General features: G+C 41.0%; 1 protein-coding gene across 1 annotated transcript; it reads right to left on the reverse strand.

Moving 5' to 3' along the window:
- Positions 1-950: 950 nt before the first annotated feature.
- On the reverse strand, positions 951-20,181 carry SLC25A33 (solute carrier family 25 member 33). Its single transcript, XM_031613365.2, has 7 exons — positions 20,049-20,181; positions 11,056-11,235; positions 6,925-7,002; positions 5,929-6,029; positions 4,063-4,129; positions 2,429-2,712; positions 951-1,614 (listed from the first exon to the last, which is right to left on the reverse strand). Exons 1-7 carry the CDS (start codon positions 20,096-20,098, stop codon positions 1,412-1,414), a joined length of 963 nt encoding a protein of 320 aa, XP_031469225.1. The 5' UTR covers positions 20,099-20,181; the 3' UTR covers positions 951-1,411.
- Between the last annotated feature and the right edge of the window lie 30 nt (positions 20,182-20,211).

The raw sequence follows: 20,211 nt of genomic DNA on the forward strand, positions 1-20,211 counted from the left end.
AATAACCAAAGCAAAACACAGATCTTATTTAAGTTCTAAAATATTTTATCCTGCTCTCTCAGGAATTATAATGCAGACTATCTTTTAATCACAAGTTACTACTGCACTACAAGCAGTAAAGGTATTACTGAAATTAAAAGTACATTTCAATGTTCAAGAGAGGGCCAATCGCATCGACTATGTAGGATATTTTATTTCTAGCTGAAAGGTAAGAACTATATCATGAGTACTGTTGAGGAATTCCCCTTCAATATTGTGTTTTTGGAGGGGGATGGGTAGATATTGTATTAATGTGAAATGCGTTGCACAAGACTGGCAGATCCTTCTTATTTCATTCTCTAAGAAACCAAATAATGACAAAGAAAATATCTACACAGGCTTTGTGGGTTTTTTGGTGGTTACTCCAGCAGCATGACCATGAGACAACAGACTATCTCAGTTCCACTACAAGTGCTGCTCTACGAAGACATCAAATAAAGAGGGATTTATTCCTGAATGCCGTATTGTAAAGCAGAATCCAGAACTGCATTCAAAGATTGTAGTATTTGAGACCTATCTTATCCTCTCTTCTACTTTCCAGGTCCCTAGCATTGAAAAACACAAAAAACAGCTCCAAAGTAGAAAAAGGCTTAAGTCAGGATACACGACCAAGGTAGCACATCTCATGGAATTTCTACAGGGTGGCCACGCCTCAAACACTGACTGTTTTATGCTCTCAGCCATTCACAAAAGCAAGGTCTAAAAGCAGTTAGTCAGGATAGGTCAAGTCTGCAAACACTAGTGCACAGATGCACAGTGCTGTAACTAAGGACATTTTACTGAAGAGCTTCCCACAATCTTATTTTGCAAATTTTACCAGTGTAAGTGGCTTTTCTAACAGATTCTGGTGTGCCTCTTGAACGCTCCAGAACGTTCACACAGCAAGAAGTGATGTACTACAAATGAACTAGAAGACCTCTCAAAGTTATTTGGACATAAGCTTACTTTAGTGCTAAAAGATGACACAACAGTAGTGGTAGGAAGACTAAGTTTCAAAATTCCAAGCCAGTTCTTCAGTTTTAATACAGTTTTAATGAACATCAGTCCAAGAGACCACTTGATGGTATGAGGTACATTCCTTGACCACAACGGCTGTGCTTAAGGAAAAGGACAAACATATACTTAAATTAAATAGTGTAATTTAATTTAGTAGCTGCTTAATTATCATTAAGTTAAAAAAAAAAGTTATAATTAACTATTAACGTTAATGACTCAAAACCTTTCAGAAAGCATGAATCCAAAAGGAAAACATTCAGCAGGTGATCACAGACTTGTAGTTCTTCCACCAACAATGCAACCTGTGTCAGTCATTAAGGACTATTTGTTCAACGAAGAAATTGGTCTACAGTCAGTAACAGCAGTCTTGGCTCTGCTACTTCGCACGGTCTTCTAACAGATACACAATTAACTCGTAAGTGGACAACACAATGGCTGTGTTTGGTATCTGCCGGATGAGCTGGGCAAAAAGTCCTCTATAGAAGGCGAGGTAGCCTTCCTCACGTGCTACCAGCCGTGCTGTCTGAATGAACGCCTTGTACTTAGTGCCTTCTTCTCGCAGCCGTGTCCGTATGACCTCTGCAGAAAAGTAAAACAAGAGCCCATGGTTAACAAGACTTACACCTTCCCAGAAACACGCCAAGATAAAAAAAAAAAAAGTATGCAAGGCCCAGGGATGTTAAAACTTCCCTGCACCTATTGCCTGCTAGCCAGGGCTTTCAGACACAAAATCCTGCATGCTTTGTCCCTTAGACAAGAAGGAATGTTAAAGAGGGGTGCCCTTCCATGTAGAAAAAAAATGGATTATTTGCTTGGTCAAGCTGCTACAAAATGAAGATACTCACGTAGCTAATACTGCTCTATAAAACCACAATGACATTCACTCATTTCTCCAGAAACACCACTCTTCACCCACTGAGTGGTTCCCACCACTCGATTTGCATGCATGCACTCTCTTCTGAGTTTGTATTACTTCATCAGATAATCAGATGATCAGAAAACAAACCTTCACCTATTTATTCACCTATTTATTCTTCTAAATACTTAATTACTTCCAAATACCACACAGTGCTATTATTCAGTCTGCATATGAACTAAATGTTTAAAAGCTCCCAACAGCAGTTGGGACTCATATAGATGAGGCTACTAGTGAGAATGGATGCAATAGGCACTCAACTTTTTTTGGAGTGGCTTTGAAATGAGGAAATGCTAGTCTCTAACTGCGTAGCTAGGCAGGAATAATAAGAACAGTACTAAAAATCTCAGTGCATATGCACATGCCACAGGCCATTTAAACAGACAGGAATTTTACCACCATAAAAACTCATCATCAGTTTGCCTTGCATTAGAGGCAACAGCTGTTCTGCAGTCACAAATGGAAAAGTTAACATACCGTGTGGATAAGCAATACAAGAGGCACAGCCCTTGGAAACAGCAGCAGCAAACATCAGTCCAAAGAAGTTTGTGGAGCTCCTTTCAGTTCCGTTAGAAGAAGAAGAGGGCAGCTGGACTTCCTTTAAGTGCTTTTTTAAACTTTCATAAATAGCAAAGCAGATAATGGTCTCAGAAATCCCAGCATAGGAGGCAGTCAATCCTCTATAAAAACCACGGATACCTTCCATCTGGTAAACATATCTAGCACACTGCAGAGCATTCATTGGTTTTGAACCTCTGACTCTAAAAACAACAACAAAACAAAACAGAAAATATAATGAGCCCAGAATGAGAATAGAAGTTAAAACAAACAAACAAATAAAAAAGAACCCAAAAACTGATGGCTTTCAATACTTTTCAAAACTTCTATTGGTTCTCTAACAAGTTTTACTTCAAAAATATTCTAAGAAAGCTGAATGGAGAAGGACTATTATGCTGAGAATGCACACTTGGCTCTGCAAATTCATACACACATGTAATAATTCTTACAGCTCCAGCTCTAACTAGTCTGTGACAGTTCACATCAATGCTTTAAAAGACAGTAAGTATTGAAGAGACACTGCTTTATATTAAACTACTAATTCCACTTAAAGCTATCTTCAGCAGGCCAAGATACTTAAGCCTCCTACATGAGAAACAATCTTTCATTTTAATAAGGCAGCATTCTGTTCAAAGGTGACACCCTGTGAAGTGCTGGAATTGAGGCTTATAAATTATTTATAAGTGATGGTGTCTTAAAGGATCTTGCTTATTTCACATAAGACATCCTTGCAGGAAAGAATTTCCATTCTAACGAGCCACATTATTACCTGAATCCCTCATTGCTTCAATATCCACCAGTGACCACGAATCACCCAACTGGAAGATATTACTGCCTAATTCCCCCTCTGGCTTCAGGAGGTATGGTTAACTGTGATACAATGCTGAAGGAATATGAGAACATAAAACAACAGATTCTTGCTGTCTCTGGAACATTTTATGAAATTAAACAAATCCTGCTTCATTAGAATTTAAAAAACATCACTCTTTCTGTTTATAGCTACTTAACTGTGTACCAGCAACCTCAGTGTGTTGCTGTAATACATGTATCTGTATGGTCTAGGGCCAGCGCAAGGGATGTTGCCAAGTGGGACAAGGACTGTGAGCCACGTTTGGCTTCCCACGTGAGCTCCCCTGACCTTTCCATAGCCTCTATTACTGCTCTATCAGAGCACTTCAGTCACTGATGTATTTAGCCTCAACATCAACCCCTGAGGTTCAGAAGACTTTTTAAAGCGGGATCTGAGGGCAAATTAATGCTATGCCTAAATTTACTGGAATTTTACAGTGGAACCAAAACCTGAATCTAACTCAGGCTGGAGGCAGATTCCACATCCCTCTATAGAAGCTGTGAATCAGATTAAACCAACACCCAAAACCTAAACATCCAGCATGACCTGGACGGTTGCTTCAAAGATGAAAGTGAGAACTGGGGAAATAGGGCAAGATCTACCAAAGTCTAAATAGCTATCAGAAAAAATTGTCTAATTTTTCACAGTTTTCCAGAGGCTGCCTTAGCCATTTAGCAGCACCCCATTGCCTTCAGTTACTTACTTCCGTTCCAGTTGCATTCTGGTTTTCACCATCCATATGGGATTCATCAGGGAATTTGTGATAAAGGCTGAAAAAGCAAAAAGAAAAACAGAAGTATAGCAGAATTCAGGCCAGTCTACTGACATTGTTCAAGCAAGTCTGAACTACATACACTGTGCAGTGACAGTTCTAGTTACCAGCTGCAGAAGTTTCAAGCAACATACAGGGGTGTAGCTTCTATCCTGTCTCCAGCCAGAGAACTATCTTATATTAAGAAAGCTCCAGAAAGCATCAACCAATGGCCTTAAGGGCTCTTTTCTTTCTGCACTTATGTACTTCATGTTTCTAAACACTACTGTAGGCAAGACAGCTTACTTACTTGACTGGGTTTTAGAAAAAATAGATAGGGAAAACATGCATTTACTAGTCTCTTGCTTTCCCCAAGGCTCTAGGTGGTGCCATTGAGCTATCTCATTAACTGAATCCACCCATAACTATGGGGTTAGTTTGGCAAACATTTTTAATGATCACTCTGCTGACTGATATTTGAATTAGTGAAGCTGTTCTGCAGTATTCTTCCAATAAGAACAAGCTATTTTCTTATCCTGGGAGGAAAAAATACAACAAACCAAAATAATTTGGCTAAAACAGTATCAAAGGTTTGCTGATGTCTATTAACTTTTGCTTTAAACTGTTCAGAAATATTTTTATAGCATTTCAATTGGAATAAAAGTTTATCCTCACTTGTGAACAAGAATTCAGAAACATTATGAAGCATCGAACAGTAAAACAGCTCCTCTGCAAGTAAGGTAAGCTAAAAGCTAGTAAACTCCTGGGACCGAGCTCTGCGAAGTCTATCGTTGGCTTTCTCCAAAAGCTGATGTCAGAATATTTCACTATTTCACTGGAAGGGTCCCCATCCTTTACAAGTGAGCATCAGGTCATGCCACTATTCAGAGTTCTGTAGCTGTAACACTTGGCATATGGTTTTACAATATTCTTACTGAAAGTCTTCAGTTAGAAAGACATTCAAGCATGTGTTTCTATCAGTTTCATTTGCTTCAGCAATTCCTAAAACCCTTCCTCAATGCTCAACGTGGCCAAAGCACAGAAGTTTAAATAAATAACACTGCCATAACTTATTCACAAGGGTACTGTTGAGCCTATAGAAAGCACTGTGCCAGAGTATGACTGCACTGTCAATTGGTATGTTGGCACAAACCCCTGCAACAACTTTGCTACAAACTTTAGATTGCAGAGATAGGTGGTTATTCAAACAAGATGCTAACAAGAGCAAATTTACCCCTTTTTAGTAATGTTATGAAACACCAGTTTAAACTCTTCAGAGTGTGTTCCTTAACAGTCTCCAGAGCAATCCTGCCAAGTACTCCTGTCTCTTTGTGAGAGAACAAGATGTTTCCAGACTCACAGATTTTATTTATAGTCTCTGAACTTTGGCTCATTAAGAACACCTTATACATACTGTTGTTTCATAATCTCAGTTACATCTCCTGATCTCACCCTTTTATGGAGATGATTGCTGGATATATTTCCTAGAAAGTAGATCCTCTATACCAATGTTTTCTGGATCTGTAAGCTTGTACTTGTACAGATGTCACAATTATTCACAGACCACAGTCAGGAATTATCTATTAACCTGTACTGACAGACTAAAAGTCCAGTCCCTGTCTTATGGTAACTTCCATTCATTTTCTAGCTACTGAGAACGAGTCTTGTATTGGTAACAGCTTGGAATACAAACTTCAAAAAATTAAGGTGCATCTCAGAGCCTTGCAGATACCAATACAAGCATGGCAGGTATAGCTAAGTGGCCAGATGCTGGAGTATTGCTGCAGACCATATGGAAAGTGAACTGCAAACACATACCTGCAGAACCTGCAGAACAGACATGCACAATGTTGCTGTTGGGTACAAAAATGCCATTAAATCGCTCTTTGGCTTTGGAATAGCATGCAAAATAGACAGCTCTGTGGAAAAACAAACAAAAAACAGAAGAAAAGCAATATAATACACATGACATCAAGTTAGGTACATTACAGTATTACCTCCTCTAGAAAGAACAAGACTCTAAAAAGGGGCCTCTGTATGAATTTTCCATCTGCAAGAATACAAGCTTTTTTCTTCTAAGGTGCCACTATCTGACTTGACACCCACAGGGCAGAAATATCTTACTTTCATACCAAGTCTGCAATGTGAAGCAACATGGTCTTGTTAAAGCAAGTTAGACTGGATACTAATGGCAACCCTGGCATTTAATACATTTTGTACCCTTGGGACTGTAACATCCCACTCTGAGCCTATGTTTTCCCTACATTTGGTGAGAGCTATAGTTGCCTTGGAAGCATTTAACCCTGGACTGAAACTAAAAGCAGTTTTACACACTTGTATTAATACATTAAAAATATTCCCCCCTCCTAATTATTTTTTTGAGGATAGCATCATAAACAAAGTTCCACTGCTAACAGAAAGCACAGATCACAACAAGCAGCTAAGACACACACACACAAGTTTACAGAAGCCAAAAAATGACAAATCTGTCAGATTGAGGTTTCACTGTTAGAAAAAACAGTACTGACTTTCAAAGTATTCCATCCTTTTAAGAAGAGAATATGAATATTGAACTAGAAACAGGTACTAAATGCATTAGTTACTGATACGTGTAAGTGAAAGTCAGTGCTATACAAGTGTAAGGATGATTTTTAGAATTATTTGTTGACACAAAAAAGCTGTGCAGTCTGACGCTTTGCAAAGCACAGTTTATGGGTGGGACAATTTTATGCCTATTCTTCTACACTGCAAATGGGCTGCAACATTTGGGTTGATGCTTTAAATGTGTCTTTTAGCAATAGCTTAACTATTTACCTTGATGGTGCAACTCCAACCAAGTTTGGACCCAGACCTCGGAAGAGTGACCTTGGTCCTTCTTTTTCCAGAATTGACCTAAAAATAAAAGCAAACAGAGGAAAAAAAGAATAGTATTTAGGTTAAAAGTTACGCTTCTTATTCTGCCAGACAGACAGTCAAAAGAACTGTGCTAAAGAAATCAATGTTAATTGTGAACTTCCTTGTTTTCAAACTGCACAAAAGAAAATTAGCAGAATTATACACTACTGAATAAAGACCACTGTGCTATAAGACTTCAGTGCGCTACAGGTGAATGTGTGTCATATGACAGAAGGTTATAATTCCCATTTTTGAAAGCTGAAAGGAATTGAACTTGATAGTTTCACAGAGAATCCAATACTAGTTGACTGAAGAACAAAGAATACTTTTGTCAATCTCTGTATCCAAGAAATTTAAGCAGTTTAGGAGTCTGTTGCCTGAATAGAGGCACAAAAAATTTAAAACCACCAGCACTCTTTCCCCTTTCACAATTAGTCACTTTTTTTTTTTTTCCAGAGTGGAAATTGAATGCTGCACCCTTCTAAAAGCTGTTCCCCCAGGCAGTTCAGAGTAACTGTTCTGGTTTTGAGGGCACTCAAAAGAGTTCATAGCAACACTCCAAAGGATGCTACAAACTACTTTTGTACGTCACCAGATTTTATGACCAGGTGTAAAGCAGGATAACAATCAAATAATGTTTTCCTGTAGTTCTGCAATTGCTACAGCCCAAGTTTCCAAAGCCATTTTCATCCATTTTTCCCCACATCTTGGAAGGCATGTTCAGCTTCTATGATAGTCCAGCTGTCAAACTCTATGCTTGCTCAGGTGAAAAAGACTTTTACACAATTATTTGCCTTATTAACAGAAGAAATATTCAAAAGGATTGAATTAACACCCAAACACTGGTAAACAGCCAAGTATTCACCAGTGAGAGCCAGATACGGTCCAGTAATCACTGGGGCTTAGTGCAGTCTGCTGCAATAGACCTCAGCTGAAATAAAGGCTCATCACGTGAAAACCATGCAATAAAATCCAGATAACACCAGGTCCCAGGGGAAGTTCACGTGCATCTGTTTGTACTGTCCAATTCTCAGTTTGCTTTCTAGGTCATTAGCACTGTTGGGAATGTTCCCTGCGGATTCCAAAAACAAGCTCATTAGGCACAAGAAGATACATAGGAGCTCCTGAAATGTTTTGTGTTTTTTTTTTTTTTCCTGCAGTGGAGTAGAACTTTCTGTGTAAACTCCAGAGCTGAGTGTCTCCAAGGAGACAGATCCACCAGCTACTCCTTCTTTGTCATTTAACAGTCACGACTGCAGCTTCCAGCTGGGGTGACTCATGAGAATCTTAAACGGATTAGACAAAAACAGCCCGTCCTTCTGGAGTGCTTTCTATACAGCAGCAGGCTTAACCTGCCCTCCTGAGTACCTACTTTTTTTCTATTTACAGCAGTTAAGGAGCTTTCATATTCAGCATCTTTGAGTCTTCTAGAACAGTTTTATATGTAGGGCTCTAAAAGGCTGCTTCCTCAGCCATACAATTTTCCTACTAAAACAGAGGATCCAAGTCACATCCAGTTCAGCCATGTATGTATGGTCAGAATTGAGAAAGGGGTGTAAGAGTATAGGAGATCTAACTTTACTCCTCTTTCTTCATACATTTGTGTTTCATCACAAAGATCACAATCAGTAGCATTATCTGTGCTTCACAGACACTGTCAGCAAGGGAATGACAGATCGCATGATTATTTCATTCTCACTTCTTAATCCTCTGGACTAAATAGGTCAAAAACGTGGTGAGACATGCAGCTGAGCAATTCCTCAAGTAAAATGAAATCAAGATCATAGTCACCACAGAAATTCTGAGGTGAAATGAAATCAAGATTCGTCAACCAAATTTAATGAGCTTAATAAATACATTAAAAGGTTGACCTAATTTTAACCCATTTCTTCTTCCCCTAAAAGGGAGATCTTAGAGAAAGATGGGAAAAGGAAATAAATTAACAGCCTCATATGTTTAAGTTATTACTTCCTTTAGTAGCAGCTGTCTTTAGTCCAGTGCTGCAAGGTGAAAAAGTAGAAAGGGAGAGAAGAAAATCAAAGGCAATTGGCACTGAGTTCTACTTTTGGTCACGAATTGCTGTAGATTCACCTCTGAATACAAAGTGTTTGGCATGAGAAAGAAGCTCTGTTTATAACAGAAACTCAAGTCCCAGAATGACTCTAGGCATCTGTAGTTCTGCAGAGAATTTGAGTTAGCACTGTACTGTTACATAACTGTGCAGCTTCTCCTCAGGCAACCTGCCAAGTGTGTTGGCCTTACATAAATCATTCAACTTGTTTTGCTAGTCAGTATTTTCTTTGGCATTTCTATTACCTGATCTAAGCAGGACCTTCTGCATTACCCTGTGATGTGCTCAATGATCCAAATAAACTCGATGCATTGCATGATATGTGAACCATAACTTTGGGTTGTGATCAATGGCTCTGGGTCCAGGTGGAGGCTGGTGGCAAGTGCTGTCCCCCAGGGGTCTGTCTTTGGACTGGTACTTTTAAACATCTTTATCAGGTGTAGATGATGCAATTGAGTGTGCCCTCAGCAGGTTTGTGGATGACACCAGGCTGAGAGGTACAGCTGATACAGAAAGCAGGCATTCCATCTAAAGGGACCTGAACAAGCTCGAAAGGTGAATCAGTGTGATCTTAATGAGGTTCAAGGAAGCCAAGTGCAAGGTGCTGCACTTGAGTCGGGGCAATTCCACATATGCATACACACTAGGAGAACTCTCTGAGCAGCCCTGCTAAGGACTTGAGGATCCTGATAGATGAAAAACTTAACATGAGCCAGCAATGTGCACTGTGGCACAGAAGGCCAACTGTAATATGCAGCCAACTCCTGGGCTGCATCAAAAGAGGGGTGCCCAATAGGTCAAGGGAGATGGTTGTCCCTCTCTACCCTTGTGAGGCCCTACTTGAAGTACTGCGTCTGGGTCTGTGGCCCCCTGAACAAAAGAGATGTGCAAAATCTTTTGGAGCAGGTCCAGAGGAGGGCTGGAGCACCTCTGCTACAAAGACAGGCTGGGCTTGTTCAGCCTGAAGAGAGAAGGCTCCAGAGAAACCACACTGTGGCCTTCCAATACTGTATGTACAGACAGGGCTGCCTCTTATTATGTGCTGAATTCAGCACTCACTTTTTAAACTTCCTGTGGTTGGTGATTGCCCAGCTCTCTGATTTGTCCACATCTTTCAGCAAGGCCTCCCCACTCTCAATGGAGTCAACAGCTCCTCCCAATAATACAAGGGATCAGAGAATTCTGGGGGTCATCTAGTTCAAATTAGCACTCGGGTAGGATGAGTTTTGAAGATGGATCAGTGAGTGACATGCATCGCAAAACACAGAGAATCAGAAACCTCATTACAACACTGGCCCATTAAGGAGGAGGAAAGGCTACAGACTCTCACCTTTAAATGAAGCTCCAAAGAGAGAGAAATCAAAACCTTACTTCATCAACCTGTTAAATAGCATGGGCAGCAATAGTAAAAGTATCATTCCAGCTACTCAGAGAAGACTGGGAATGGCTCCAGGAAAGACAGAGTGCATAGTTCATTCAGTCCTTCAACCACTGTGCCAAGAATTGGCCTCAGCTAGAAAGGATTACCTGTTCTGTTGCTCAAAGTCTTCCTGTTATTGAAAAAAAAAGAAAAAGGAAAAAAAAGGCCTTTTTCTCCAGAATATTTTCTGATAGTTCCTGCAAGCTAAAGCATATTAAACACAAAGCTTGGAGTACACAGTGTGTATTGACTCCTAGAATATAATAACTACAAAAAACTCAAAAGTAGATTAAAAATAACACTCCCAGACACTTACCCAAATCAATGTGCTTCAGAAAGCTTCTGAGTGCTAGCAATAAAGTTCTGTGGAAGCTTAAAGGAACACTCAGGAACTTTATGTATTTTTAAAAGAATAATTTAATCTTTCTATTGCTGAATCCAAAAGCCTAACTGACATGTATCCCTGTAGTTCAAGTCTGGAGCAAAATTTGAACCAAGGAATCGAAACTCAGATCACTGGTGTCAATTAATATTGAAGGACCAGAGGAACAGTACTCACTTAAGAACGCTAAAGAGTCCAGGTGAAACAGATGTTGGCCTGACCATTCCTTCACCACTGATGGTCCCCAGCTGGACTTGCGGGTAATACACAGTCCGAAAAGCTAGTTTTGAAGATTGGAGCCTAGTCTTTATTACTTCTAAGGGACAAGTAAAGATGGCACCAACCGTTCCTCCACATCTGTAAAACACAATTTAAATAGAAGACAGTCAGTAAAATGTAGCTGCACGGATATAGCAAGTCACAAGAGCACAGAGCATATATAAGAAACTGAATAACTGACTCCAATTGCTCCACACTGTGGATAAATTAATAGGAAGCAGAACTGTTTCCACATTAGGCAAGGGAGACTGTCCCTAAGCCCTGTGGGAGGGGAGAGAAGGCTGAGAAACACTTATGATGATCCCATGTAGTGATGAGGTTGGAAGGGTGAAACACAAAAACAATATCCAACTCTACTAAAAATCCATGACTGATCATCTGCTGGAATCCTGCCTGTAAAAACTTCAAAGGCACCCATGTTTCAGAGATTGTTGTCCTAATACTGACATATCCTTGGATGGATTTTTCCTATGGGAAGAAGGAAGCTGGCAGATGAGAACAAGCAACTGGGGATTAAGAAACTGTACGCAGCAAACACAGCAATATAATCCTTCACCATTTCAATAATTATGATTACAACAGCTCTCTACTGTAAGTTAGGTTCTCTTAAAAACAATAGCTATCAATTTTTCTGGTGTGGGGAAGCTGCAAGGATGCGAGGAAGGCTGGGAACAGGGGAGGCTGCTGTTCTTCAGGCTACTAAAGATAATTAATTAGAATTCCCACGGCCTGATAACAGAAGCACAGAAATATTACACATGTACACTGATTACAGAATCATAAAATTATTAAGATTGAAAAAGACCATCCAATCCAACTGCCACCTACCACCAATACTGCTCACTGTATCAGGTCCCTGAGGGCCAAATCTACCCTTTCCTTAAACACCTCCAGGGATGGTGACCCCACCACCTGTCTGGGCAGCCTGTTCCAGCTCCTCCCCATCCTTTCTGAGACATCCAAGCTGAGAAACTGAGTGAGAAACTAGGATGTCTCTGGGCACAGAGATGGAAAGGCAGACGAGATGGCTCAGGCTGCACTCTAAGCAGCAGCCAGACATTTTCCAAAGCAACTTCTGAAAGGAAGGTTAAATTTCTCCAAGATAAGGAGAGTGTCAGTGATCTGGAGTGCATCACACCCACCTTGCCCAGCCTGCTCTATGATAACAGCTGTTGTGTTGGAAACTTAATGCTGATGAGTTACAATGGTTGATGGGCAGTATCAGTGACACACCTCTGAACTGAGCATACTCCTGGAGACTGCAGACTGCTGTGACTCAGTGAATGGAGGCCACTTCAAGGGAGATTTTCCTTAAACAGAGGGGGTCAGGGAGCCACCGTGTTACATCCACATTATTTTATATATATATAAAAGAAAAGAAAAAAATCCCACCTGGCATAAAGTCATCTTACTTAAAAGGTATCCACCTGAAAATAAACTCAGTAGATGGTAGAAACAATTCAAACTATGGTTATAGGCATTTCTTTGGAAATGTGGGCAAACCAAGTTAATAGTTTCATGTGTTAAAGTTTTTTAACTGTTGTTATCCTGCTCTTATCACTGTCTCACTCCATGTTTTTCTTGTTCTAGGGCTTTTTCAACATCTTTCTTTAACCCACGATTTCTTTCTATAACCAGAGAATACAGAAACTGCTGGTGGCTGGAAGCTTGGTTTTCAATCTGTTGCTACAAACTCACCTAGTTCACACTCCTGACATAGAACTCTATCATAAAAAATAGATTTCAAGGCATATTAGAAAATAAACAAACCTGAATCAGGGTTGAGGATTTCCAGACACACTCTTTCTATATTACCCAGGGCTGACTACTTTTTATGTAGAGTTTCACACAATGGATTCAATATTCTGTACTACACTGCACAAAAAAGAAGGTTCCAAACCCTCCCTTGTTACACCTTTCCCAGGAAGGCAGGCTAATGTTGTCAGTGAGAATCACACATCAGCTTCTTACTGAGATTGGGATGATATCTGAATGTTCCAGTCCAGTGATGGAAAACCACCAGCAGCCATTACTTCTATCACCGGTGCAAAAAAGAGCTACAGAAATCCTCAATATGAAACTAGTCCTGAATATAATTGCTGGTCATCACTATTGCCACACAATAAGAAACAGGGGAGCAAAAATTGGAAATTCCCCAAGCTGGCAAACAGGCTGAATGAAAGAGTTCTAAGGTTGTTACACCAAAACAACACACTGAGCTTCGTATCACAGAATGGCCAGGGTTGGAAGGGACCTCAAGGATCATGAATCTCCAACCCCCCTGCCACATGCAGGGCCACCAACCTCCACATTTAATGCTAGACCAGGCTGCCCAGGGCCCCATCCAACCTGGCCTTGAACACCTCCAGGGATGGACGGGGCATCCACAGCCTCTCTGGGCAGCTGTTCCAGCACCTCACCACTCTCTCTGTAAAGAATTTCCCCCTGACATCCAACCTAAATCTCCCCTCCCTCAACTTAAAACCATTTCCCCTCGTCCTGCAGTTATCAACCCTTTCAAAGAGTTGATTCCCCTCCCCTCTGTAGGCTCCCTTTAGGTACTGAAATGCTGCATTATTAATTATGCTACAACAGCCTGGGGAGCCACGTTAGAGCTTCCTGTTCTGCTGCAGAGGCTGTGCTCATCTTAATGCAGTGGCTCACAAAAAGCACACTGGGCCAAGAACACACAAGTGCACAACACCCAACTCTCATCAGCGGCCCTGGGCAAACATCTCGCGCTCTGTCACTGCTCCTCAATCATATTTGAATGTCTCTTCTCTGAAACCTGACAACTAAGAATAATTCTGAGGATGACTAAAAAGAACACTGTATCTTAGTTTTATTAAACTAACACGTTTTGATTTAGGAAGATTTAAGAGGTTTTTATTGTTTTGGTTTTTTTTTTTTTCTTTTCCAAAGGCATTTCCTACAGCTGAACAGATTGACAAGGAAATGTTTTCTTTGTTTGTACAAGTATCTAAGTATGTTATCCCTTCAAAAACCTGTGTTTAGACTTTCCTTGGAAAACAGCACAAGTCTACAACTTAACTTTCTTTGATGTTAATGTCAATTTGTGATGTAAGTAATTCTCCACGAGAGGGAGAGGAAGAAAAAACCTAATCCCACCCTTTGATATGCATGTAAAAAAATACTTGCTAGAGTAGCAAGAACTCTCTATTCATGTTTGGGAACAGAGAACTACAAAAGGATGTTAACAGAGGTACTAACGTGTATTTTCTGTATGTGAACTACTTCAATAGGAGAATCATTTTTAAGCACACGGAAAATGGTAAAGATTGGCAAAAAAAATGCAGCTGTAGATACATACCAGTTTATAAAGGCATTATCTGGTACTTGCTCAAACAGTATGTCTTCTATTAAACACCAACAACTGTTGGCCAATACTCTTGAGGCTCCTGGATTCTAAGCACTGTGCATTTCAGGTACAATTATCCAAAAGAATAAACTGATATAACCAAGCCTGGCAATCTGATTTAACAGCAATACTTCAATGAGTTTCTCCTCTAAGGTCTTGCTGCCTCCTTTTCCCTGATTAAGGGAGAGAAAACTTAACCAAATTCACATTCAGAGTGACAAATCCTGTAAGAAAGAGCTTTGCCTTCATCTCTTTCAGATCACTACGATTTGATTGTTGAATACAGTCACAAAGTTGTTTATGGAACTAGGTGTGCCACTGGGATCAAGAATGACGGTGTTCAGAGAGACCTCCCCAGGTCTCTGATTGTTCTGTGTACTGAAGGAGAGCTTGGACACAAGCCTTTTGTTCTGTCAGTACCACTCTGGAGGACGTCACTTCAGTTTATCTTTCCGTCTTTTTAGATGCTTCTCATGTCACCCACAGCCCACATTTGGGAGAAACAGGCCAGGAATGGTTCAACCTGCAAAACCTTTCATGTCCCCAGAGTTCAGACCTTTAAATCCAAGGACAAAGTGTTCTGAGAGTTCCTCTTGCAGACCCACACTGCCACTTTCCTCACTGCATATATTCAGTACATAAATGTATATAATTAACACTCAAAAAACAGTCCGAGTGAGTCCTACGAAAATAATTTAATTTCCTTAATAGCTAATTCATCTACCAACACCACACTACTGTGTTTTCTATCATCGTTTATGAACATCAGAACAAAACTTTCATAGTAACACTCCATAAATTCACAACACTGAAATTCCATTTGCCTTTTCCGACCCACCAGCTGCTCAGACTACTGTGACATCTTTGTGCCATAACATTTTTTAGCCTCTCAGGCATGTTCCCTCCTGCATCAGCTGTCTTTGCTTCATGGCTCGCTTCTGGAATTTCATCCTTTTGGTTTGATAACCCAGTTAATTTATGTAGACTTGAATATTTGAGTACTTCTGGGAATGTATATGGAATCCCTTGATATTCAACACAATGAATTAATATCTGCATCATCAGTTTTAACAGATCAGAGTGAACGTTGCCAGCACGCCGTTTAAGAAAAAAAAAGCATTATCTAAAGGAGCAATTCTCAGAATGTCAATAGGAGGCATAAACCATGCCCCAAATATAAATAAGCAGCAGACAGTTCTACTAGGGACTGTGACGTATTGGACATCTTGTTCAGATGAACAGATTTTCCTCCACATGGGAATTTGTTTCCATTAAATCCTGGCGTTGCTCTATTCCCAGAAAGATGGCTGAATAACATGCTGTGCATAAAAGAAACACTTTGTATTCCTACAGTGTTCTAAATACCTTCATCTGGGAAGGAAAAACAACAACCAGCCTCTCTCAGCTACATAAACAGCCCTAACCCTGAAAGATTCAGCTGTGAATATGAAGCCAAATACATTTGATTTGGGAAGATGGAGAATTGCCTTGATTGCAGATTTAAGCCTTAATTCTGATTAGGATGAGGTTTTTAATGAAACACCATGCAGAACTGCAGTTCCAGAGATGTGAGCGGTGTTCACCACAATTACTCCCTTGCTAAAAGCCCAACAATCTCTAAATCTGCCTTTAGTCAAAAGGCAGAGACCTGCTCAGAAACAAAACACCAGGGTATGCTATCTGTAACAAGTCACACAGCAAGCCCATAACGAGGGGTTCCCAGCCCTGCTCTGCATGCATCACACACACAAATCCCTTCAGTGTGAGACACCCAACAATGCATCAGCTTGGGCCCATTGCAAACTGCCAGAAAAACAGTATTTGTACTTCAGGCTACAAATACTTCCTCTGGATACACGATTAGCCAGGCATATATGACCACTGGAGCAGTAAAATATATCTCTGAGTTGTCATGTCCAAACACAGGAACACGTTTCATATCCTCTAGCCAAGGGCTGAGTGATTATGGAGGTACAGTGTGCTGTACATTATGAATTGCAGAAAAATTATTTACTTCCATAATAAGAAAACATTCTGTGTAAAAGCCACGCCAAGAATGTAAATCTCAAAATTTAATTTTAACTTTTCTCTTGCTGACAGCTTTCTATTTTTACAAAGTCCACCCCCAATACACCACTGACTTGCATTTGAAATAAACTCTCAGCACCCACTAGCACAACCGATGTAGATGATGCCAAGTAACTTAATTAAGAGAAGGGATTATTGCATTTGGTGCTACTGACTGGGCCCCTCTGATAGATGCAGGACTCTGTTCAGCTAAATTCAGTGGCACTATCAGCACAAAGCACTGCACTGCAGCACCAGTGCATCTGCTTTCCTTGAAGGCAAACTGAGATGAGCCATTTTCCCCATGATTTTATTTGTGACAGGGATTTTATTTTGGTTTTTTGACGTGTGCCACATGGCCTAGCATGAAACGCACAGCATAAGCAGTGAAGCAGGTTGCATGTTTGATATTCAGTATTGCATCATCAAAAGCGTAAACAACGTGAGGAGCTGCATTCCCAGAAATCACAGGGAAGTCATCCTCAAAACAATACAAGCTGTTCTTTATGGTTTTGAGATATAAAGCATTCACAGCACCTCCAACAAATAAAGCTGTCATCAGGTGTGTGTATTGCTGCCAGCACTCAGTGTTCCTCAGGCTGATGCACTGTTACTGAATTACATCAAGCAGACGAGAACCTAAACTAGATAGGGGGCTGAAAGACAGCAAATCTCATTATCAGCTTAAGGGCTATCCTGGACCATACATAGCATAACAGAAGTAAATACTTCAGGTCAAGGCTGCTTCTCTCCATTCTACAAATGTACTGTAAGTTGTGCAAGACACTAAGCTTTGTTCCATGGTAAAATATTTTTGCAGGTGAAGCTGGAGTAACTCATTCACTTAAATTTTGAGATTTACCGGTATTGTCAGCCTTACCAAATCACTTAACAATCCTTTCTTAAGTATGCTTCCAGCTCTGTTCCAGGTGGCTTAAGGAAGCTCTGCTTGGTGTTTCAGATTGCCTTTCACAGCAATAGCAGAAAGGAGTTGCAGAGTTAAGCCTCAACAGCAAACAGAAACAAAGTCACAAATGTGATTTTATTCATAAAAACAGTTCCTTTTGTTTCAGTAAAAAACCTCTTCTTGAGGTTCAGAAATAGACACCACTCAGTACCTATATAATAAATTACAGTAAGGAATTTGTTCAGTTTTTGCTCTGTCTCTAAAGATGACTTCTTAGCAAATCCCTGTAGCAAACAATATTATTACAGCTGGAAAGACAATGAAGTCACCTCTGCTGAAGCCTGAGCCAAAGTTTTCCCCAAACAAAAATAAGCAAGAACTCCACTGACTTCAGCAGGGAAGGAGGAACCCAGACTTGAAAGCAGCTTGCATTTGTTGTACAACATAAGCATCATTTTATTTGTTCCTTCTGAAACCTTTCCTGCCCTCATAGTCCTCTTCCCATCAATATCCCAAGAGCTTTTGGTCTGCTGTTATTACTGTAAATCTTAAAATGAAAAACAAGCAAGAGAGGAAGTCAATGACTCTGTTTCTATCTGTAAGTAAGCTGACTTGCGTTTTTTGTGCACACATAAGAAACTGCATTGCATTTCCTTGAGATCTGATACACTACCCCATACTCATTTTTGCAAGAAGCTATACTGTAATACTACCAGTAAATCTCAAACAAAATTATTTAAGTGAATGAACTCCTCTAGCTTCACCTGCAAAAAAGTATTTTACCATGGAACAAAGCTCAGCATCTTGCACAACTTATAATTCAGTTTGAGCTTACAACTTTCTTCTACAGGAGGGGATAATTTTATCCAAGGTCCTGGTTCTGCAGGTTTTGTATGACAGTTTGAAGCTGACGTTCAGTTTGTTGTTCCATCCAGTCAGCCCTAAGAAGTCCCCATTTCTGACTTGACTGGCAGAAGTAACAGCATTATTAAATGTGACACACAATCAGAACTGTGTTGGGATAGCAGGTGGGCACATTCACGCATACCCTTATTAGCACAGAATCACAGAATTGTAGGGGTTGGAAGGGACCTCCAGAAATCATCGAGTCCAACCCCCCTGCCAAAGCAGGTTCCCTACACCAAAAGGGCAAACACCTTAGCATTAGCTGGTGCACAAGAAGGAAAACTACATTTGCTGTCTCACTGTCCTTTCTGTAACATCACGGCCAAGCAAATGATGGTGCATTTTTCTGTGCCTTCTTAACACGTTCAGAACAAGAATCAGCTACAACAATTAACCTGGAAAGGCCTGTATGCCCTAAAAGACCATCTCTCTCCTGCATGCCACGCTTTCAGAACTGTTTTAAAAATGGATCAATCTTATTATAACTAAGAAGCCAGGATGATATTCTCTGTTGTGCTTCTATTCTTTCCGTCCGCATTCTATCAAAACCAGCTTGAACCTAATGATTCCCAGCTATAGCATAGAAAATGTTTATTAAGATCTTAAGAGAAAGCAGAGATTGTTATGAAATAACTAAGGAAGATGTTGAACATTCAGTGCTAAATTAAAACCCCAAATGAGTTTACAATTCCAATTTATTTATTGTGCAAGGAGTTACACGAGGACACCTGGAGTTCTGGAGAGGCACTGTTTCTATCCCAGCTGGCTGCATGGGCACATCCAGGTCCAGTTTCTGGCACAGGATCCAGCAGAGAATGGAAAAACAACAGGGAGAGAGTACTTACAACAATGCAACCATTTTAGCCAGCAGAAGAAAGGCCGTGTGTCTGAAAAACTTGGCTTTGGTGGCTTTCATATTTGTATTAAATGAACTTCACAGCCAACCTCCTCTCCCCATTTAGCAACAGAAGCTGCAATGTCTGCTATTAAGCAGATTAAGTCTAACAATAGATTTCATGTGGGCTTCTGAATTTTGTCAGCTGGCAAGCACTACAGCTATCCCACTGCTCAGCCAGCCTGAACCATTAAAAACAAGATTTCTGACACGGTCAGACCTACTACATCCATGCCTAATAGGTGGGTGGGTGCGATTTTCTTGCTGGACTTTCGACTTTTTATTTTTAATTTACATATTATAAGGATTTCACCGCACTTCAGCTGCAATGACCGTGATAGCTATCTCACGAGGGTGTTTTTTTGTCTATTCCATCCCAGGCTCTCGACACACCAAACTCACAACCCCTTGAAAGAGCAAAGACAAAGCAGCAGCATCCCAGCACGCCAGGTCCGCCATACAGTAACACCAAGGCCTCCTTTATCTCTTTCTGCCTTTCCTTCCCACTGAGCGGGCCCTTTTCGGGTCAGGAGCCCAGCGGGCAGAGCCCACAGGCGGCAGCTCCCACACACGGAGCAGCAGCAGCCCATCGCGGCGCGCCGCCCGCTGCCGGCACAGCAGCCCAGCCCAGCGAGATTTTGAATTAAAAGCAGCCGATACCGCCGCGGCGCCGCGCCCTCAGAGCGAGGCGGGAGTTCTTACAGCCATCCCCCTCGCGAGCAGCCCTCCACACTCACCCGCCGGCGAAGAGATGCAGCAACGTGTTCTCCTGCGGGCCGCCCGCCATACCGCTGCCGCTCGAACTCCGGCTGCCCGGCCGGCCGCTGCCAGCAGAGCCGGGTCGCGGCGCGCGCACGTGACGCCGGCGGGCGGCGCTCAACGCGTCACACGAGCGCGCGC

This window comes from Phasianus colchicus, chromosome 22, assembly GCF_987193195.1.
Source record: "Phasianus colchicus chromosome 22, bPhaCol1.hap1.1, whole genome shotgun sequence".
NCBI classification, from domain to species: Eukaryota; Metazoa; Chordata; class Aves; order Galliformes; family Phasianidae; genus Phasianus; species Phasianus colchicus.